General features: G+C 45.6%; 8 protein-coding genes across 8 annotated transcripts; 3 read left to right on the top strand and 5 right to left on the bottom strand.

Annotated features, from left to right (window-relative positions):
- Positions 1 to 729: 729 nt before the first annotated feature.
- H6S33_000284 (uncharacterized protein) lies at positions 730 to 2,684 on the top strand (the record flags this gene model as incomplete). Its single annotated transcript, XM_044831644.1, has 7 exons — positions 730 to 1,047; positions 1,176 to 1,241; positions 1,335 to 1,420; positions 1,508 to 1,520; positions 1,606 to 1,856; positions 1,925 to 1,984; positions 2,042 to 2,684. 7 exons carry the CDS (start codon positions 730 to 732, stop codon positions 2,682 to 2,684), a joined length of 1,437 nt encoding a protein of 478 aa, XP_044699843.1.
- Positions 2,685 to 3,618: 934 nt separating this feature from the next.
- On the top strand, positions 3,619 to 4,651 carry H6S33_000283 (uncharacterized protein; the record flags this gene model as incomplete). The annotated part of the gene is made up of 3 exons (XM_044831643.1): positions 3,619 to 4,086; positions 4,167 to 4,328; positions 4,466 to 4,651. 3 exons carry the CDS (start codon positions 3,619 to 3,621, stop codon positions 4,649 to 4,651), a joined length of 816 nt encoding a protein of 271 aa, XP_044699842.1.
- Positions 4,652 to 4,982: 331 nt separating this feature from the next.
- Positions 4,983 to 5,707, bottom strand: H6S33_000282 (uncharacterized protein; the record flags this gene model as incomplete). Its single annotated transcript, XM_044831642.1, has 4 exons — positions 4,983 to 5,144; positions 5,213 to 5,311; positions 5,502 to 5,566; positions 5,632 to 5,707. The coding sequence occupies 4 exons, from the start codon at positions 5,705 to 5,707 to the stop codon at positions 4,983 to 4,985; spliced, it is 402 nt and encodes a 133-aa protein (XP_044699841.1).
- A 978-nt stretch (positions 5,708 to 6,685) lies between these two features.
- H6S33_000281 (uncharacterized protein) lies at positions 6,686 to 7,426 on the bottom strand (the record flags this gene model as incomplete). The annotated part of the gene is made up of 6 exons (XM_044831641.1): positions 6,686 to 6,794; positions 6,853 to 6,897; positions 6,962 to 7,013; positions 7,113 to 7,212; positions 7,289 to 7,315; positions 7,370 to 7,426. 6 exons carry the CDS (start codon positions 7,424 to 7,426, stop codon positions 6,686 to 6,688), a joined length of 390 nt encoding a protein of 129 aa, XP_044699840.1.
- Positions 7,427 to 9,115: 1,689 nt separating this feature from the next.
- Positions 9,116 to 10,141, bottom strand: H6S33_000280 (uncharacterized protein; the record flags this gene model as incomplete). Its single annotated transcript, XM_044831640.1, has 1 exon — positions 9,116 to 10,141. The coding sequence occupies one exon, from the start codon at positions 10,139 to 10,141 to the stop codon at positions 9,116 to 9,118; it is 1,026 nt and encodes a 341-aa protein (XP_044699839.1).
- A 1,199-nt stretch (positions 10,142 to 11,340) lies between these two features.
- Positions 11,341 to 12,040, bottom strand: H6S33_000279 (uncharacterized protein; the record flags this gene model as incomplete). The annotated part of the gene is made up of 6 exons (XM_044831638.1): positions 11,341 to 11,411; positions 11,505 to 11,509; positions 11,590 to 11,622; positions 11,798 to 11,820; positions 11,887 to 11,915; positions 11,983 to 12,040. The coding sequence occupies 6 exons, from the start codon at positions 12,038 to 12,040 to the stop codon at positions 11,341 to 11,343; spliced, it is 219 nt and encodes a 72-aa protein (XP_044699838.1).
- Positions 12,041 to 17,126: 5,086 nt separating this feature from the next.
- Positions 17,127 to 17,649, top strand: H6S33_000278 (uncharacterized protein; the record flags this gene model as incomplete). The annotated part of the gene is made up of 2 exons (XM_044831637.1): positions 17,127 to 17,294; positions 17,416 to 17,649. 2 exons carry the CDS (start codon positions 17,127 to 17,129, stop codon positions 17,647 to 17,649), a joined length of 402 nt encoding a protein of 133 aa, XP_044699837.1.
- A 1,886-nt stretch (positions 17,650 to 19,535) lies between these two features.
- H6S33_000277 (uncharacterized protein) lies at positions 19,536 to 21,651 on the bottom strand (the record flags this gene model as incomplete). Its single annotated transcript, XM_044831636.1, has 3 exons — positions 19,536 to 21,252; positions 21,308 to 21,342; positions 21,421 to 21,651. The coding sequence occupies 3 exons, from the start codon at positions 21,649 to 21,651 to the stop codon at positions 19,536 to 19,538; spliced, it is 1,983 nt and encodes a 660-aa protein (XP_044699836.1).
- Positions 21,652 to 21,964: the final 313 nt, after the last annotated feature.

Raw genomic sequence — 21,964 nt, 5'->3', positions numbered from 1 at the left:
AGGGGGGATTATGCGATTGGAGAGGAATGCACGCTACTACTACAAGTGACATTCGTGAGTGGGGGGGATTTGGATGTGTAGTTTTTGCCTACTCTTTCCTGTGTGAGAATCGGATTACCTACTATTTATAGGGTGTGCAGACGGGATTATATACATACCAAGTGCCTCTTCTCTCATATGATACGTTCAAGTGTGAAATCATGGAAAGTGATTCGGTGGTCTAGAACCGACCGGCCAAGTGTATTATTGTATTATTAGGTTCTAGTTCATGACATGACGCAACGACTGGCTGGTTGACTGCGACTGAACTGCACCCCGCTATCGGAAAAGGTGATTCCGGGTTCAACGAAGATTGCCGAGAGGACACTCAATGCTGCCCTCTTCACCCGTGTGAGGCACACATAAGTGCCCTTCATACGCGCAAGCCGGCCAGCTCGTTGCTGGCGACAAGCGCCGATACTAGTAGTCGGTAGGTAATTACTGCACGCGGTAGCTTGATAAGATGAATCACATGTTTTATTTAGACGGCAACGAACAAATACCATTTCCTCACCGTCGTGCCAGCATACCTATTTCCTTTTATCCCCTAAGGTCCCCCCACCCTCCTCAAGTGACAAGAGACAAGAAAAAAACCGTTCCCATCTGAAGAGAAGGAAAGGAAAAAACGATATCCCTAGAATAAAACGTTCCTCTCCCTCTCACTCTCACACACACATAAAAGAAGAAGCTATGAGCTGGATCCACAAAATCGCAGCTAGCTTCAGCAGCAGCAGCGGTGAGAAACCAGTGTACTACGAGAATTTTGGCCACAAAGTCAAATGGTCACCCCTTCACCCGAGCCATGAGGAAGCAGCGGCCCTGCGGAGCCGTTGGGATAAACTTGCAGACGAGTCACTGGCCAGGTTGGTTGCCGTCAAGGGAGAGAGGGATCTATACACTACATTGAAGGAGGAGCATCAGAACGATGACGTGTTGGGCCAGTTGTGGACAGAGGTTAATACGATACCGGAATGGGTCGATTGGGAGCAGATACAAAGGGGTCAAGACGTGAGTTTGTCTGTTTTCTGAAGGGAGGGGAATTAGTGGGATGTTGGTGGCGTGGAGGTAAAAACGGTGGGGAGAGCTAGAGGGATTGGTTTGCTGATAGTGGTGAGGTGGTGGTGGTGGTGGTGTAGGTATATTATCGATATGCAATAGCTATAGTGGCTGGATTGACATATTCGAGTCTTCTAGGAGGGATGGTATGTTCAATCTTCCTTGTTCTGTTTTTCTGTTTCGTGATAGGGTACTGCGTCCCAACGGCTGTCATGCAGGACTGACAAATCGCATTGCAGGGCGCCCATAAGATTGCAGAGGTGCTGGCCCGTACAGGTGGCTTCTCTAAATCGGTTGCGAAACGAAGGATGTTTGAGACTACGCAGTACGTTATTCCCTTTGTTTCTCGTTTAGCCTACCAGTGTTGTGCGTGCTGGGCCGTTGATGTATTATTTGCTGATACTCTATCAAGACATATTTTACAGGTAGGGTAGATTGGACGAAAACCCCTGTAGCACGGGATCTACGTCATGACTAGTTTGGTTTCTAACATTGGGATGGAAATGATAGTGCACCAGGTCCCTCGAATCGATAAAGCCCGGAGGGGACGGTCACATGTCCTCTATCAAAGTCCGACTTCTTCACTCTGCGGTTCGTGGAAGGATATTAAAGCTCCGGGAGAAGAATCCGGAGTATTATGATCTTGAAGAATTTGGGATGCCAATCAATGATTTCGATTCAATCGCAACGATATTGTCGTTTAGTGCGACAATCTTGATGATTTCGTTACCTAAACAAGGAATTTTTCCAACGAGACGAGAGTGAGTTTTTCCCTTAAGATATGGATTATCAATATTGTAGGGTTTTATTGATTATCTTTGGCGAGTAGGGTTGCAGACTATATGGCTTTTTGGAGATTGGTTGCATATTATGTTGGCTGCCCTACAGAGTAAAACTCCCCCGCACACCGAAACGAGCTTGCATATGTCACTAACTCAATCAACAGCGTCTTTGCAACCCCTGAACTAGCAAGGGCTTACACGGAATATATTCTCGTCCACGACATCAAGCCATCAGAAACTTCGAGGATCCTATCCCAAAATATCATTGCTTCAATTGCCAACACACCGCCCTCGTATCCATCTGCCGACTTCTTAGTCGCCACAGCCAGATGGCTCAACGGAAACGAGCTGTGTGACGAGCTTGGCCTCCCGCAGGCACCCTTTTTCAGCAAGGTGCTAGTTTTCGCACAATGTATATTCGCCTGCTATATCGGCTATTCGTCCCGTATATTTCCCGGATTCGATAAACGCAAGATTGAGACAACAAAGCGCATCATGCTCAAGATCCTCGTCAGCAACGACGGTCTGGGGGGCTTAACAAACTTTGAGTTCCAGTTTGTCCCGCAATTGACAACAAAGACAGAGGCAGGGAGCATCGAGGCCATGGATCTGAAGTGGAAGGAGATGAGGGGATCGTCGGAAAAGAGAAACGCAAAGGTGTTGATCATCTTTTGTGTGTTTCTGGGGATCATGGGCCTGGTGGGTATGTGGTTGTTTATGAAGATAGTGCAGTTTGTTGGGCCAAGTCTGTTTGGCCCTGCAGCTGTTGGGTTCACAATTGCTACACAGAATGGTGTCTCTATCTGAAAGGTCACTTCGGGGGCATTAGAGGCGGGTTATAGCTGTCTGGAGGTCGATATCCGGGAGTAACCTCAGACTGAAAGTACATAGTGCCTGTTTATAGATACACTCGTTGCGTCCGGCCTTTGGCCGAAGCTAGCTATATTGTTGCTAAGAGCAATTCTGAATTTCTTTTATGATTTGCAGTAACTTCATCAAACAGAAAGCTTGCTTGACGAATGAATGGGAGACGTAAAGTAACATCGCATAAATTTGCCTTGATTACATGTATTCACTGCTTAGAGTACAATTGCATGTCAATACTGCAGGTGTATGCACACGATGGTAGATGGTCAATGATCAACCAACGTGTTACAGCTTAATGCAGGTCCAGCAAGAAAGTCAGCAGCCACAAGTCATGCAAACAAAATATTTTCCCCATTTATGAGTCCCTGGTAACCAGAACGCCATTGCAGCTATAAATATTAAATGCCGCAAATAGCCAATTATTACCAGGTATTCGCACGGCATCACCCGTGTTGCTTTAAAAGCTTATCTAGCCTTGGCATCCACATGAGGAAAGAAACAAAATAATAATAAAAACGTGGGCAGCGTGACCCACAGAGTTTATGGTTGCCGCTGTCGTTGAGAATGATGGATTTATTAGCCTAGGGCTAGACGTCGGGTTAGATCGATGACCTCGGGGTCATGTCATTTGGTCGAATAAATCGTCTCAAATCCTAACTGAGAATATATATATATTATATCCTCATATTCTCACCTACTGCGGAAGGTTGAACCTTCTGCAGATATAAGTATTCACTGTATTACTGTATCATAGTAGCATAGTAATCAATAATCGTCTATCAAACACCTCAGCCTTGTCAAGTACCTACCCCGCCAAGCATCCCCCCCCCCAACTCATCCCCTCGACCCCTCCCCCTCCCCCGCGCCCTACACTATGGCCGCCATCCCGCCGCCACCTCCCCTGCTCCTCGGTCTATCGGGCCTCTCCAACAGCGGCAAAACGACGCTGTCACGCCTCCTCCGCCGCGTCTTCCCCGACAGCTTCATTTTGCACCAAGACGACTTCTTCGTCTCCGAGGGCGACCTCCCCGTCGTCGACGGCGACGTGGACTACGACTGTATCGAGAGCATCGATTTCGTGGGGCTCAAGAAGGCGCTGGGGTATGTACGGGAGCATGGCGAGCTACCGGCGGACCTGGTGAGTAAGGAGGATCAGAACTCTGTTGGTGAGAGTGGGGTGGGGGATGGGGTGGTGGGGGAGTGTGTGGCGAGGGTAAAGGCGGCGGGGATGGGAGGGGGGCGTGTGAGGTTGGCGGTGGTGGATGGGTTTTTGTTGTTTCATGATGAGGAGGTGCTGGGGAGGTTGGATTTGGGAATGTTTTTGAGGGCGCCGTATGATAAGGTATGTGTGATCATGGCTGGCTGTACTAGAATATGCTTTGCGTGTTGCGGGGGGTACTGAAGTAATACTACTATGTGTAGGCAAAGCAGAGGAGAGAGGCTAGGACTGGATATGTCACTATTGAAGGTAGTATCAATACTTGTGAGAATTCTTTATTGGTGTTAACATCGTTGACTGGGAATGTGGCAGGTTTCTGGGAAGACCCGCCAGGTTATTTCGACAAGATCGTGTGGCCAAACTACGTTTGTTACCCCTTCTATATCACAGCTCTACTAGTACTAGCAATGTCGATATCGACAGTACTCAAGGTCCTATCCATCAACATTGCTAGCACCTAGTCATCCAGAGAGGGCAGTATCTAACATATCTGAAAATGCAGGTGAAAGCTCACAAGCATCTTTTCATTGACGGAGACGTATCAGGTACCCTAGACCCCGAGGTAATGAAGGCAAAGAACATCGTATCGCCGCCAGAGGTCGATATGCACATGAGTAAGATCCTGCCCTGGGCCGTGGATGTTATCCTAGACGAAGTAAAACGTAAGGAAGCATTAGCTACGAAATAGCCTGCTTTTTGAATTTTGGATGTGTTCTTTCTTTTGTAGACTATCAAATCAGGTCCTATGTAGAACGGTTTTCATGAATACAACCGGCCAGCCATAGCTATCACAATTGCAATTTTCCCTTTTTCATATAAATCAAAACGGACCAACCCCCGAACAAAACTCCAATCCAATCCATTAGAGACATAAACATTTTGTTTTTTTGCTATTCGTTTTTATCGCTTTCCCCGGAGGTTAGGCCTTGGGTTTAATATAACAAGGGCACCCTCTTCTCTTCTCTTCTCTTCTGTTCTTCTACGCCTCCCACCTTTCCTCGCTTTAATAGTCCCCTGTGCTAAACTAGCACCTCACCTTCATCCTCAAACCCCAATGCGCGCAGCTTCTTCCTGTGCACCTTGTCCCTGTGCTTCTTCTCCACATCGGCCTGTCTCTGCCCCGCAAACACCTCCTCGACCGACGCCTGCCGGAATGGTATATCGTCCTCGCGATCAAGGTCCTGCATGCACTTGTCAGAAAACCATACATATCTATTATAAAAAGGAGGCGAGAGGGGGGGAGGGCTACAATTTCCCCAAGCAACAGCACGTTCTCGCCGCGCACGATAAACACCCCGCGCGGGATGTCGCAGTACGAATCGTTCACATAGAGACGCTCAACTGTGCTCTGAAGCACCAAGTTTGCTGCGCATTCCAGGAAAAAGAGGTCAGCCCCCGTTCAATGCATCCCAAAACCCATCAAGTGTAAAATTGAATTTGTAACCAACCGTACTACAGCAACCAATCCGCCCACCACCGCGCACTTAGCAAACCGGCCTTCTACCAACTAGTAGAGAGAGAGCGCTGGGGGAACATACCTGATCCCACGATCGCAGGACACCAATTAGCTTCCTCCCATCGCGGAGCGCAACCAGTAGTTTCTCTGTTGCCGCACATGTTAGTCGCCTAGTGCTATTGTTTCTGGGTGGGCGTGGAGTGAGTGCGCACTATCGGTGAGATCAAGCAGCTGCGCAGATGTCGTGAACATCTGCGGGGGGAGAGTCGGTGGCTCGGCGCCTTCCATTGCAATATCTTTTCTGTTTGTGACGGGGGGTGGGTGGGTTCTCTGTTCTTGGTTGAAGGCGAGTTGAGGATGGTGGTCTTGCAAGATCTATCGAGCCGACAAGGTGTAAATTGGGTTGCGCATGCAGAATGCCCCGCTACTAGGCACCCCGCGCTCGAGCGCTCACCAACCGAGAACAACTACAGGCTTACGATGGAATGGAATCGTGGTCTTGCACGCGCACTGCGATATGGGGTCTACGAGAGGTTTTCTTCTGGGTCTTCGCGACAGCTTTGATATTGGGCAACATTTGGGCGATTTGGGTCAGGGAGAGATCGAGAGGCTATGACGTTTTTGGAGGGGTTACAGGTGGGGGAAACCCTAGCCCAGCGTCATGGTTTCTCGCTCGGAGAACGGTTTTGGGACAACACGGCGAATCGACGGCCGTGTACATACGAGGCGCTAAGCGACTTGAAATAATAATGTCTGGATAGGGCGGCTATCTCGGCGAGACAAAACTTATTTTTATGGGGCATTTTGTTTCCCGAGCTCGAATCAAGAGGATAGAAAAACTATTCAATATAAACCACATTTTCGCATGAGGTAGCTGACTACCTAAGTAATTTCTAAGACCTTTAACTTATAAGCAGGAATCGCCCGATATAAATACGGCATAGATATCACCCAACGACCGCGGCGATAATGAGAAATGGTCACTTACTCGCATAAGTCGCTAGGCAATAATATCCCATGGGAAGATAGCCTTAAAAAGCAGGATCCACACCGATTCCCTCCTCAAGCCGCTCGAAGAAAATAATATTGCATCACGAAGAATAAAAACAAAAAAAGAGCAACATCCGGGTGGTTTGGCAGGATCACAGTCACTCCGCAAAATATACGTGATCGGTAGGTCCTGATCTGAAACAGTGAAGAAGTCAGCTGTTTCAGACATGTTCCATGTTTAGAATCACAAACTCTACCGAATTCCTTCTCTCCGTTCTAGGGTGCCTCCGATCCGTCGTGCGACGTTCCGCACACAGACCTCAAATATATGGGGTAGGGGTAAGCTGAATCTCGAGTGGGCCAACTAGACCGGGTGGCCATTGTTCTAGAAGGTTGGCTATACTATAAGACCCTCCATACACTTGACGCTGAGTCGAACATACTTTCTATCTTTGTTTCTGGGGTAAACCTTCGCAATGTCTCGCGTACTATATAGCGCGTAAGCTCGTTCCTATTTCCTGCTGGTTGGTACTACGGCGAGCAGCAAATTACTTGTAGGGGATTGGCGCCGAGCACGTGACTGTATATTGTAAGGAATGCTGCGCTGATGATGGAGGAGGAGTTAATCATCTACCCAGCTTTCAGAGATGTATAAGAGAGAGAGGAGAAATCTGAAAAGGAGAAAGGGGGGGGGGGTTTATACCCTTTCCATATCCGCCAGCTGAGAGTATAATATACGCAGCTACTTCGTCAACATGGCTTCTCCGCTTGCGCAATTGCCTGAAGATCTGAGTACGAAGTATCTTCACAATGTTAGTGTATAGTTAAAGAGGTTCGCCATACGCAAAAGATCAAGGGGATTGTAAACGGGGTAGGGACCTCGTGGGTCGATTTCTTTCTTGAGTTCTAGCTACATGTTAACTGTACGTAAACTGGATCTTAGAAATGCATGCAGCCAACCGGCCAGGCTGTAATAGATCGATTGTTCCCACCTGGTGCCGGCAACAAATCGGGCATAGTAGCGGTAGTGTCAGTAGGTACTGATAGTAAGTGGGAATATCATGAACTAGGATTTTTAGGTCGATAAATATAAATAACGGAAATGGTCTAAAACGACACACTTTTCGGTAGGTGTGCTCCACAAAATGAAAATTATGGATGGCCGAGCATTATCATCGAAGGGTTAGGGGTTCTGCTTCATCTTGGCACACTGCCAAGCTCAAGTATCATTTCCAGCGCAGCATCCACCATGGGCGAGTGGTCTAGTGGTTAGACTGCTCGTCGGGTTAGACACCGAGTGTTTACCCAGGATACCAAAGGTCCTGGGTTCAAACCAGGGGTGGGGATAGTAACGCTCACTGATCAATAAGTCGTTGCAGTATCTTTTGTAAAATCTTTTGTTCTTTTTTTCTTCCGGTAAATGACTAAAATGCCACGGATTTTTTTTTGTATGTATCTAGGATGCCACACTAAAATGAATGCCACAGCAGGCAAGATGTTCTGAGTACCGCGGCTACAGCTTTACGCCAGTGATTGGTAGGGTTTAAAGAGTGCTTTATTGCACTACTAGAGCGCTAACGACTGCGACCCTCGAGCTCTGACCTTACAACCTTCGATTCTTCGACCTCCGACCTGCAAGCTTCCTACTCGTGAGGTGTAGGGCAAGTCACCGAATCATGAATTGTGTCTGGTACTAATTACCGGCACATTTATGACAGTGGTGGCCTTCCGGATAGGGAGATTCAAAAAGTCTTGCCCGCTAGCTGTGGCATTCATTTAGGAGTGGTATTCAAACACCTCTACCACCAGGGAGTGTCTATTAAATACATGTAGCTTATTATTATAACATGCACTTGTTTTAAGAATAGGTTCCGGCCGATTCTTAGAATAAAAACGGGTTAAGAACACAAAAGTGGTAGCGGAAACATATTCTTGCAGGAAGTAGATTTCGGCGTCATGAGTCACCAGCCTGAGTATATATGTACTGCAACGAAAGGGTATGATCAGAAGAGTAAGTTTGAATAGAGATTAAGGTGGGTACCCGAATCAGGATTATCGTAGTAGTAGCGACGGGATGGTGATCTGGGAGAAATTAGGTCATGGATGATCACTCGGCACCCAATTCCTGTGCACGCAGCGCTCTCAGCCACAAATGACCGTCCGGTACCCCCATGGCCAAATATGATAAGAACAACCAATAAAAGAGACTTAAGACAGAAAGGCTGATTATAATAGATCTCAAAAAGTTTCATGAGAACTCGATGTTGGGTGTGAGTGCTCACGGCACCTGAATCCAATAAAGACATCGATATCCACTCAAGTAGGAATAAGTTAGAGATTAAAAAGACCTCATCTGATGGTTTAATTTTATATATACACTCTAGTATATAACTACACTGTACATCTACGCTGTACATCTGCAAGACAGTGCATGACTCACAACTGCTCACTCGAGAATCACGTCATGAGCTATCACTCGAAGATATTGCACCAAGCAAAAATTAACAAAAAGAGAAGAGATGCAAATATTAAAACAAAATATAAAAGAAACGAAGGAAAAGAAGAAATATTTATTAGAAAATATCCCCAAATGCTGGCACCTGTAGCTATAAAAGATATACGCTACTCAAAACACTCCTAAGTTGTTATGTTAGCCAAAACTCAAACCAGCGAGATGAGTAAAAATCATACCTATTTAGTAGGGAACTACACTCCGGACATAATTTCCCAATAACGGCTCTCCGTTTTCCCTTCAAGTGCTATCGCCCACTTCGGTCCCATCTCATCGCGCATACTCGCTCCATAACGCATAGCGAGAGGTCCCAAAAACGACTCCCGGTAAGTCAGTGCCGCCTTATGCTCGAGAGCTTTGGAGGATATGTTTATTTTTGATGTTGCCGCCGGCAGTGGCGCCTTATGTTCGGGAGTTCCGGAGGAAGATTTATGTATATTTGGTGTCATCGCCAGTTGTGGCTCGGTTGAAGAGCGAGGAGGAGACAGCATAGCTGTACGTTTTGTGCCGGCGGACGTGCGTAGGGGAATTGAAGACTTTGGACGGTGTTCGATGGGTTGGGTATTGAGCTTTGGGACGGAGGTTTCGCGGACCGGGCTCTCAGCTTGAGTGCGCGCCTTCTTTGATGGCGGTGGTGTGGGGTTATCGTGTACATGTACGACCTCTGGACTGAGGTTTCGCTTGTTGGTGCCCTTGGTAAGGGTCTTGACAGGTTTCTCTTTCGTGGTTGTGGTGGATGAGTCGTCTCGGCTGATATCGTTGGCCTTCCTTTTGCTGGTGGTAGTTTTGGCCAACTTGTTGGTCTCGACTACAGGCTTGGTCTCGACTACAGGCTTGGTCTCGACTACAGGCCTGGTCTTGACTACAGGCTTTCTCTTTATGATTTTTGCGGTAGCATCTTTCGCTGGTCTGGTGGACGGAGATTTTGTCGCCTTGGTGCTGTTGCTAGAGCTCGAGAGACCGACTTTTGGTTTTTTCGAAGCCATTTTGGTATCGGGGTTTTTCTCAATCCCGGACATGAGAGACGAGAATCCGAACCGAGGCGCTGCTGGCTGCACTTTCGTTTCCGGGGTGAGTCTTCGAGGGGCGGGAACTGGACTGTGGGATTTTGAGACGGGACTGTCGACATTGCTTAAGGCAGGGAGAGGAGGAGCGCCATTGGCTCTCTGGATCGCGTACTTGTACCTGCGAGGGGGTTTGGGGGCTTTGACGCGAGGCATTTTGAGATTTGAGGGAGTTTGTGTTTGGAGCGAAGGTAAGAAAATTTGAGTCGGGATTGGGGGGCTGGATGGAAGCGGAGTGTAGTTGAAAATTTGGAGCTGAGTCTTGAATGCCTAGGTTGGTGGTGGTGGTGATCTTGAAAGTTGTAAACACAAGGGATTTAGTTTCGTTGCTGGGTACTTGTATTGTGTGGTGTGAATATGAAAGTGAGAATGGGCGGTGATGGTGGTGGTGCTATCTCAATGGGTAGATGAAATGAGAATATGACTGTGAATGGGTGTAGTTGTGTAAGCTCAATAGATTATTGAAGTTTTGACGTTATGGGATGAAAATGAGTAGGAGTTGTGGAGGAGCGGTGTCCTACGATACTTAAAATTCAAAAACATTTATGTCATGTGTTGACATAAGAAATTAGGAAATATGGTTGAGCTCCCAAGCTAGCTCGGTCATGCATGGGTAACTATGCCATTGAATGGTCATAGTTATTGAATTAAGAAAGCAAACTACGCGCACTAGCCGCTTTTACGTCAGTCTTTTCTATATATATATACAGGTCGCAGGAAATAATTATATAAATTCCATCATGTACAAACAAGCGATATAACTACATATACTTCAACCTAAAATTTTAAAAACGAGGGTCGGGTCGACTCGCTCTACTGACTTGTTACCACAATATATGGAGAGAGATGACCGTCATATAGCTACATGTAGCTACATGTAGGTTACCCAGCTTCTACTGTCAGTTATCTATATATCGGGATTGGAATGAATCTTAAGCCTGGAGAAAACATCGATGCTCTGGGTCTCAATAGAGGACACCGCGCATATATAGGATCTATAGATCTACGAGACTGTGGGGGTCTAGTTCACAGTTCACAGTTCACATATATCCTATAATGTAATCAACTGGTTCTATAGTTCCTCTTTTATAGCTGCCCTACTGGACACTGGGCATCCCTTCCGTAAGTACAGAGCGCGTTGGAAGGTCGTTTGTTAATATAATTGGACGTTCCCTTTAAAGGTTTCTTTATCTCTTCATCCCATATATATAAGGCCCAGTAAGAGCACACGGCAATACATTATGATCAGAATCTCGAAGTTAGATTGGTGAAGGATAGTTACGGTTAATTCTTTATCCTGCATGTGCGAGCTCGGGGCCGATATAAATTAACTCTTCCATTTACGAAACTTTCGTTTAACCGCCGTCTTTTCTAGATCTGTTATAGGCGTTCATCGTGAGGTTTCTGAAAATGGTTGGAACATGTGCTAGTTCTTACGAATTAGGCCTATTAGGAAAAATTTCAACTGAACTGCTTTTGTCCTCCTTTGAAAAAGAACTTGAAGATTTTTGGTACGTACTGAATCTTTAGTCATGGGATAAATATGTTAGAATACGTAATTGAGTTTTAAAGTATCGGAAAAAATCGGAAATGACCGTTCGTACGTCGCGTATGGAAGAACATGCGCCAGCCTAGGCCTGGCTCAAAAATCATTACCCCTCGAATGGTGATTTCCCAGAGCTAGTTTTAAGTTTCCGGCCCCAATCATTTTTCTGTTTTCTTTCTTTTATCTCTTTCCTCCCTGGGTGACGATGGACTTATGTAATGATGATTGTGGGTAATAGTATGGTTGATCTAGGTCCGTTAATTGACATCGTGCCTGTCATGTTTATTGACTATACAGGTAGTCAGAAGTCGTTTGCTTCCTCAGCAACCTAGAGAGCATCTCATCGATTCCCCACGTCGGATCCTGCGTTGTGATGCATGTCCCCTAGACAGGTTGACAAATTAGGACAAGCGGGATCAAGGGAGGGAGTGCGTGGCCGACAGAGACAAACCGTAGTAAAGATTCCCACTTCTTCTTGTAATCATCCTCACCCTCACCCTCACCCTCATCATTGAATTACCTCGTTTCGTAGCGCAAGCTATTCACGTTTGCATCAGTTCGTCGAGAAAAATCATTCTGTGAATACAAAGAGCAGAGCATCTAACAACGTTAAATGAGACCTTTACCTATCGACTACTAAAAGTCCTTCGCAGGTGGAAAATTTCGAAATCTGTCTACTTACAGAAGTCCTACCTGCCGCAAGGAATCACGACTACATTTACACCATCTGGAACTGGGGAGACCAATGCGCAGAGGATCGGCTTTCAAAACCACTTATGCTCCCTAGCGAGATGATTCTGCTGCCAACAGAACCCCGAGTTTTATGTTTGGGGCCTCTCCGGCTATGGCTTCAAACTCTCATTGCAGTCTCCCCTTCACCCAACTATTGAGCCCTTTAAAAACAGTCCACTGCCTGGGTACAGTTGTACAAGCAAAACTACAGAACGAAGAATCCTCGCAAAAATGAGTTGCTGCTGCGCAAAGTCCTGACATCCCCGTTCGTCTGGTGGGAAAGAGGGCCGGCTGGGCTTAGTCATGGCACACTCGCCAGAAAGGAATGTTGGTTATGGGTGGAAACTGTGAAGGTAAAGTGAAGTGTACGAGACTTGTATGTCTTTATGAATACTATAGTACAATAGGCGGACCTTATATACCCATATAACTCTTGGCATAGCCTGCACCAAATCTCCTACTATGACCACATAGTGATAACCATATAACTCCGGGGCTCGGAAGCCACCATCAACAAGGTGTTCATTTTAAACTTTCGGGAGAAATCTCCGGATTAAGTTTATATATTGCATGGGCGGATTTTATATTTGCCAAGGACCATCTTCCGTGGTTACTTGGGAGGGCCTAGAACATTTCCTTGGCACCTTTTTGGGGTATATATAGGTTATGTTTTTCCAATATTTTGTCATAATGATCAAGGATATAATAGAACCCCGCCAAAAAAACCTCACAAGGCAAGCTAAAACCGTCGAGTGAGTGATTGTGAGCCAAGGCTGCCAACGATCGTGGCACAAGGCGGTGTTCCTTCAAATCCCTACCTGTTATTGGCGAATACAAGCTCGTACACAGCCCCTGGGTACGAGACTAACCCGGATACGACTTAGAACAGAGCACCGGCCTTCGGTAGTTCAGTGATAAGTTTTTTTTTTCTCTTTTTGCTAATTGGTTTGTTACCACATAGTGTTAGTGAGCGCTATTCTAGGCTGTATTGGAAGATCGGCCATGATGGAACGGCGGAAGGGGAGCTTGGTATACCGGATATGGAGTGAATGCAATGATCATCATCCACCGTGACCGAGCGGGCCAGTGTACCAACTATTTGCAAGATCTCAAGAACTGATAAATTATTAGCAAGGAGAATAAATATAGTTGTTCCTAGGACAATGCCGAACCTGGCTCAGACTCATTGAGTGGGGAAAGGTAGCCTTTAACCCTACCTGAATAGAGTTGAAAACCATTCTTAGTCAAGACAAAGAAGTTGGTCCGCTCTTGTATCTGTTGTCAGCTTTTATCGACCTATTCCTCATTTGACCCGTTCACAATTATCTCAGGAACGACTGATTATTATTCCCTAAAATAGTGCATGTCTATGGCTAATATCGATCTTTAGTTACATATTTTGCTCTGGTAAATCAATTCCTCTTGCCATGGCACGAAAGATTACCTCGCCGCGGCAGAATCTTCTATCATGGCTGATCTTCCAATATGGCCGATCTTCCAATATGGCCTAGAACAATGCCATTAACACTATATAGTCAACTAATTCTCGAAGCGACATCAAATCCAAAAGGAATCTGATCCCGAGTTCAAGGCAAGAGGTTTGAGTGAGTTTACGAAATACATTGCGAGTCGACCGAGAGAACTGGACGGGATATCTCAAACGATTCTGTTTGATTGGCTCTAGAAATCGTCCTTAAAATTCCTAACTACTATCTCGCTTGTCAAACTAGTTTATAAAGTCGCAACTGGATGTGTCGGAACGCGGTAGATAGGATCCTAGCTATCCTGTCCAATGCGAAATTATTCGGATCCAATGTTTTCCCACTGCAAAGAATCTCCTATGCAAGGCTTCCAATGTCTACTTAATATCCTGGGCGGTGTTTTCAATATTTATCGATTGGTAATCCGCACGGGTTACGGCTGTAGCGGCAATGGCGCTGTGACGGTGACGGTGACGGCGACGGTGACCTAGTATGGTTCACGAGACATTGTAGCCTATAGCCGCTCGAGGAATTCGAAGTCAAGGCATGGATGTACGAGACAGGTATGTATGTTTGAGCCGAGTCCTCCTGCTCGAGCCTTAACTAACCAATTGGTATCAACATCTAAAAAACGTATATTACAAGAACCCCAGAATTATTACTAGATTACCAACTACGTGACCCCTATATTAGGAGAAGAACAACACAAATCGCTGTGCGTAAGACGGTTATTGTACTGCTGCTAAGTTTTAGAGTGCCGAGCATAAGTACTTTGATATCATCGAAACGTTCCTAGATATAAATAGTCCGCATTTATCTGGATTGACCCGAAAATCACGAGGCATCTCCTCTCCTCGCTCGACCAGAGTAAGGCACACCCCTTAAAAAGCAGAGAACCTCGAACCATTTGTCTATACTCGCTTCGAGTGGTCTCGTGTTAGAGACGTCGGAGCTCCGACCCGCCATCACTGCACTCGGTAAAATTCCTAGGCTTAACGAGGTTGATAAATGAAGCTATTTCCCTGTTTACAATCAATTTATAATACTCTGATTGGGCACCTTAGATGAAAATAGGTGCGTGTGAAGCAGGATCATGAACTCTCACTCGAATTACTTCTTTTTACGAGTGACCATTTATGAATGGGGTCTAGATATTATTTGCCTTAAGCGTGCGCCAAGGTTATAACAGGATACTAAAAAGACATTCCTAGTTTTGGGGCGTTAATAGGCAGCCTTAAAAGATATTTAGTTGCATGTTTTCGAGGCGTAGCAGTTCTAGAACAAGGGGCTCTGACTCTTTTTTTGCTAGCGAAAATAGATTCTATCTGGTTACACATTAGGTAAGTAGATTCATGTTTGTACTAATGATAATAATCGCTGAAGAGATAAGACAAGCCACAATCCAGTTTACTCATACCAATGGCTCTTGGTTCGTCGGTGCCCATATATAGGTCAAGAGCACGAACCCCGCTCACGTCCCCTTGTCTTTGCGGTAGTCATTGACACGTTGTGCGCAATTGATAGCCAACCTTGCGTATGCAACAGGTCTGAAACCCTAACAACGGTTCAGTATTGGCTTTGCATGAGTGGAACACAATTAAAGATCGATCAGTAGAAAGGTGGGTATCTTGGAGTCTAACCATCGAAGCAGATATCATTCCAGGTTTTGGTTTTCGGGTTTTGGCACTTAATTGATGTGGATTTAGGTTTAGGTACTCGGGGCAGGCAAAAAGTACCGGACAATGCAAGTTTTGTCTCTGGGCTTTTTTTTTGCAGTAGTTCACGCCTAGCACGCGCACCCATTGGTGAACCAAAAACCTGCATTGTCCGGTACTTTTTACCTGCCCCGAGTACATATGACCTTCCAGCCATGCGCGTTTCTAGAAGCACATCTGGCTATCTTTTCTCCAATTGACCCTTGTGGCAACCGGGGAATTTCCATCCAAGTGGTTGTCAGACAAAACCTAGTTTCCACTAAATTACATGCATACCGTATGCTTGTAATTAGCCCCATAGCAGAGGAAAACTATGGGGTTAGGGCTTTTGCGCTTGTCGGGGCGACTCGGGGTAGATATACAATAACTACCGATTAATGCACATATCGTTCTCGCCAATCGATACGCGCATTTGGTAGTGACATCCATTAAAAGGTTCAGTCTCAGTCGTCTGATTCGTACAAGTATATGTGCTAAATATGTGTCGTGCTTGTAATTATATAGAGTCTCATATAGTGGGTAGACCGGCCTCTCCGGCCGCGGCCGCTCTGATCAATTCACTTGTCGACTTTAGCTCTTATAAAGTACTCATTAGGCCCTACACATATCATATATGCAGGCTAGATCACACAATAGTCCGAAGGATCTGGAAGGGGACGATGTTTACCTCTACAGGGTCCTGGTTGCTATCGCCTCGATCGACCACTGCAATGGCTTATTTACGCCGTGGTTGTTGATAGACAGCTGCAGCTAGACAAAAGTCTCCAGAGTCTCCAGAGACGTACTGGGTGAAGATAGACGAATATTTGGCATAGCCTTTGTCCAGGATGAGACTATCCTGGGGTGCAGTAACTTTAGGTATTCGCCTAATACCCAACGATATATACATTGAACGGGGTACATGTAGTTAGACATATATTCTTGCTTCGCAGGTACACAGAAACATTCTGGGCCGGGTCTATCCTTGTTTACCAGTAATCAGCCCTCACCCCCCCTGGAGCGCCTGTCAGCGGTCCGGCAAGCCCCGTCCTAGTGGGTAGGTGTACGTACGTCCTCCCAAGAGACTACACAAGTTTTGTGATCCTTTTTCGGAGGCTCTAGGATGCACGGGATGGTTACTATATTACTGGGGTTGCGGCGTAATTTCTTTTTTGTAGTATAGGAGTAGTACTAACTAGCGTATTTATGTAAGGATAGGCCTGGTATTCTTTCTTTCCTACCAGACTCCTAGACAGAGATTTACCTTTTCTCTCCTTGACTGGGAAAGGTTATCACAAGGCTTTGTTTAAGTAAATAATATTATCAGTGTACCTAACTACATACGTAGTACACGGCGCCGGCCTCACCGTGGAGTATAAGCCACAGATCATATAAAATCATTCGCACATATGGCAGATCCCTGTTGACATCTATTGCCAGTGCTAGTGCTCAGTAACGAACCTGCTCTGCTATTGTTCCCCAAGTATTTTCAGATTTTTCTTGTCATATTTCCCCCTTCTCAATAGACGGAAATACCACATACTCCAGATAAATACCACCGTCCACCCAGATTCAATGGAACTACATCTTCGATTCCAATATCGTATTGCGGTATTACAGATCAACCAGTTTTCACGGTCACGCTCGAGCTCCTCCTTCGATTGTAGTAAAAAAAAAATACGGGTTCTATGCCACTACCACATATACATCCACATGGAGGGCCCCCGAACCAAGGACATCCACCACCGGACCATTTGTTGAGCATCATCGGATTAGTTGTCGCGATCATATCTGCCGTCGCTGGCGTCCTCGCCCTGTTTGAGGGCTGGAAAATGTGGAGGAAGGGGAAGAGGGACGTAAGTACTACAATTCATTCACTACAAATTAGATTCCTTATGAGGTGATATGGTATTTTGAAAGAAGAGGGCTTCTTTCTTTGACCAGTTCCTCTTTGTACAGAACTAACATCATCCATAGAAATGTAAACGCGTTTATTGGATAGAGCACGGTCTTGGTAGTGCTCACCCAGGTCAAACTTCTCCCTTTTATGCAATGGGTGTGAATAGCACGACTACGACCACGACTACGACTACAAAGACTACGACTACGAATTACACTATTTATTTTTCTCCGCGTGACATGTGTAAGAACATCTGTCTTGGATGGCTTGGTGTAGAGAATGCAGAGCGTGAGATCTTTGAGCTGGATTGAATATTGGAGAAAAGATATGGAGTTCTGTTTTGAGCGAATATGGGTATTATAGAGTGGTTGTTATTCCGTGCTGTGTAAAATTTATTTGGGGGAATATCGTATATATATAATGTTGACTTCTGGGCGGAGTATGGGTTGGGAGTAGGTCTGTCTGTCATTAGTCGGTGCATAGAGGTCCTCTCACGCGCAGGACGCGTGAAGACCGATATTGGAGTATTGTTGTCAAGGATGTATAGAAAAGAGTGTAAATAATGTAATTAAGTAATTAGATGATATTTCGTAGGTATTTTTCAGCGTCTGTAGGCTTTCAGATGTCTCTACCAAACTTATCCACCTTTCTTCCACTTGCGAGCTTCACACTTTGTGATCAAATAATCAAAACAACACCATAAAACCTTAAAGATATAGCTATGTAGATACAAGGTTTTAAGTCTTTCTCCCCCTCCAAATAGCAAGATATTCTGCTCTTTTGATGTCCTTTACTATAGAGTCTAATAACCTATTCTCAAAAGCTTCAGATTCGATCACCTCCAGAATGTTATCCACATGAGGATGTCATCTAGTATAATGTATGTAATAGGACAAACTGATACGCATACGTTTTCAGACTATACAAAATTTACTAATTATAATAAGTAGTATTGCCCGCAACATGTATCTCCTAGCTATAACAGAAAAAGTAACGGTCAAACGAGATTCGAAAGCTTTGTAATTAATGGAAGCCTTCCTTTGATCTGGTCGTCTAAAGTAGTCCCTTAATTAGGGGATCAGCATGTACTCTAGCATCTAACCCCACTAAAACGTATCTCCGCGGACCCCCTCCGGATCCACGTGCACGTCTATCACCAATTAACCTCTTAAGAGAGCGTCCAAAAAACGAAAGTACAACACAATCTGCACTGGCAAGGAATTAGTATTTATGTCAGTGCGGCTAGCTATCAAGAAAGAAAAAAGAAACGAATCAATAAAACCTTGTAAAACCTATGTGTTCGTGCCCTAGGCCTGTATAGTTCCGTCACCGCTATAATTACATGTACATATATTGTATTACTGACGGGAGAAGCCGGCCGTGCTAGGTCGAATATTTTACTCTCCGAGTACGAGTGGTAACACCAACTGGACAGGGAGATCCTCGTTGATAGAGGGGGAAAGGGAAAAAGGCTACTATGATCTACATACATATCATGCAGGGCATTCATGATAAAAAACTTACGCGGTGATTCGGGGTTCGATCCGGATCAATTTTCCCATTATATAAACTTAGCTTTGCATCGGTTTACTCTACTGAACCACTACACCATAAAAAGTGCTCATGAACCAAGCAGAAATCGAGCATACACCCTTTTAAATGGATACTTTAAGCAATTATACAACAAGGTATTGCATACTACTTACTCATCGAAGGTCGGGATAAAAAGGCATCTAAAAACAAATGCATACTATTTCGAATCGATTTAAATACACAAATACTCAAACTTCATATCATATACCGCCCACTGTCAAAACTGCCAATTTCATCAATCAAAAGCATCCCAAATACAACCCAATGACGTGCCGCATAATCAACCATCGACGAAACGACTGGCCGGATATATAACCCAACAGAAATGACCGTGCTCCAAAACAAATAAAAGCTCACAACCAGTACAATGACTAGTATCATCTAAACTATGCTCCGCCTTCAATGGAGACATAGAGATGGCTATGCTTCCTGCCATAAAAAAGATAACCTCAAACCCACAGACCCGTGATATGCACTAAAATATATAGAATAATAATACCAAAGCGGAAAAAACATCCTTGCCGAAAAGAATAAAAACACCGCCAATTCATAATCAATCAAAACGCATAAAGTGGATACCTGGGCCTAGTAAAGCAGTGACTTCTCAGAGCTCCGCCTCAGAGTTCGCAGAACTCCACTGGACACACCATCCAAATCCACCAAGCGCCCTCTTAATACAGCTTTGAGCTTCCTCATTCTTGCCACTCTGAGTTGGTAGTGGTAGGTCCATGGTCTTAGTAGTCTTAGTAGGCGTGTCGGTTTCAACCGGATCAGCACATTTTCCGAAGAAATTATATTTTTTGCATGTCTCCACTGGGGGTGTAACTATAGGTGTAGCGCTGGCTGCACTTGATGTAGTGGAATCTAGACATTTTCCGAAAAAGCCATAGTGGGAGCAAGTTTCAGTGGCAGTGGTGACTGATGTTGAAGTGGTTGTGATAGTGATGAAAGCAGTGGATGTGCTTGTCGCTGTCGTTGGTGAGGGATCGAGACAATTTCCAAACCAGCCATAACGAGTGCAAGTGGTGGTTGGCTTTGTTGTAGTGGTAGTAGTAGTAATAGTTGGTGGACTAGTAGTCGTCGTGATAGTTGTTGTTGGATCTAGGCACCCCCACCATCCAGGTGATGTGCATGTAGTTGTACTGGTACTTGTAGGTACACTTGTCGTACGTGTGGTGGTAGGTTGGGTATCATTTCCTTCGACGTATTTCCAGTTGAAGCAGTCGACACAGCCGTCATCAAAGATACATTCAGGAACCGTCTCGTAAACCTCGATGACATCCTTAATGACACTTTGAATCCTGTGGTATCCTAAACCTACCCTCCAGCCTAAGTCGGACACAACATCATACACACACTCAAATCCGGCGTGGCATCTTGTTTCCAAGGCATATCCTCCGATAGAGCAACCAGAAGTTGGACCATTACAAACTCCCATAAAGATTGGGTCTGCTGTAATGCCAAAATGAAATACTGACATTCCGTTTAGCCCCTTGGGATCGCCAGGTGGCTTGGGAAGGCCTATACGCTGGGCAGCCAAAGCTTCACCGGGGGCTTCAAAAGTTACAACTGGGAGCCCGTACGTCTGACCTAAAAGAGATGAAACAGCACCGCCGAGAGAATGACCAACAAGCCAGACGTTTGCGTTGGGGTACATCTGCGTCACGTTGTAGTACAAGTTAAGAGAAGCACGGTAGTACCGGTTCTCTGCCGTGACGGAGTCCTTCAGACATATATTATCACAAGTGTAGGCCGTGCCAGAGAAGCAGTCACAGACCGTCTTCCACCATCTTGAGACTCTTGCGCAGCAGCACGAGAATAAGAGATTATCGTTTATCTTGTCATTTGTAGTGGTCTCCGGACCATCGAATACGGCAGGACTTGTACCTTTGAGTCCGATGATGATTGTTGAATTAGTTTCATCAGAGAAAATGTGCCCCCTTAAACCATCGCCCTCCCAACCAAAGTCGCCTGTAACGTTATACTGGTTTCCAACATCCATCCAACCATCGCCGCCTTCAACTTCAACGTACGCGGCTTGTGCGATACGTGCCAAGCTCAGGACCGTGGCTTTATCGGTTATATTGGGCTGTGGGATTTCCTCGCTTGTCCAAGCATCGGCAGAAAAGGTAGTCGGGACATGGGCACGCTGTGCCCATAGATAATTCTCGATAGTATCTTTAGAGCGATCCGCAAGTCGTGTTATTTTACGGGACCGCGAGGTTGCTTGTAATCTTGGGGGCGGCCTGAGCTGGGGATCTTCCTCGGTAGCAACCAGGGTATCTTCATGAATATCGAGCCTGCGAAGCTGATAGGGATATCTAGATATGCACGCGTTAGAGATTTCCGGAGAAAGAAGCTTGTAAGAAACCATACAATTCAGCACCGTGGTGTAGAATGTGGCGCAGAGTCTACGATTACTGTAAGTATTAAGCTTTCAGGAGCTTTAAGCTACGCGATAGAGCTCTGGGAAACTCGGGGAAACTCACAAAGGTATGAGCCCCTCCCCCCCTAATTACTCCACCGTCTCCAGGGCCCCCGCCGATAAACGGTCCAGGACCCAATATATTGTCAGTAATATGTGTAGCCCGTAACGGATCTGGAGACGCTGCTAGTACAGCAGATAACGGAGATAGTGCTAGGAACGATAACAAAAGGCCGGCTGTGATCCGGCCAGCAGACGAATGAGAGCGTGCGGGTTCGTTAGAAAGCGACGGCATCCTATCAGAGTTGATAAGTTGAACAACAAAGAGGAAAGATGTCAGGAGGAGAAGAAGCTTAAGAACAGATGCTCGGGGGGCGACCTTCTAAAGACGTGGTCCAGTGATCGATTCCTCATAAGGCTCGCCTTGGCGAATTACATAAGAACGGTTGGGGTTCTTGGCGAAGACACAAGTAGGTGTTGTAGGTGCTAGTACAGAGACAGGCAACAAGTACTCGTAGTTTTTTGACGTTTCCGGACGCGACCACTATTGCATGCCATACAAAAGATAGCCTTGGCGGGTTTTTTCTGTGTATGCAATAGCAGTTGCG

This window comes from Morchella sextelata (genome assembly GCF_020137385.1).
Source record: "Morchella sextelata strain SCLS chromosome Unknown scls_1, whole genome shotgun sequence".
Taxonomy (NCBI): Eukaryota; Fungi; Ascomycota; class Pezizomycetes; order Pezizales; family Morchellaceae; genus Morchella; species Morchella sextelata.
Note: the sequence above shows the minus strand (reverse complement) of the source record. Positions and strands in the feature narration are given on the sequence as shown.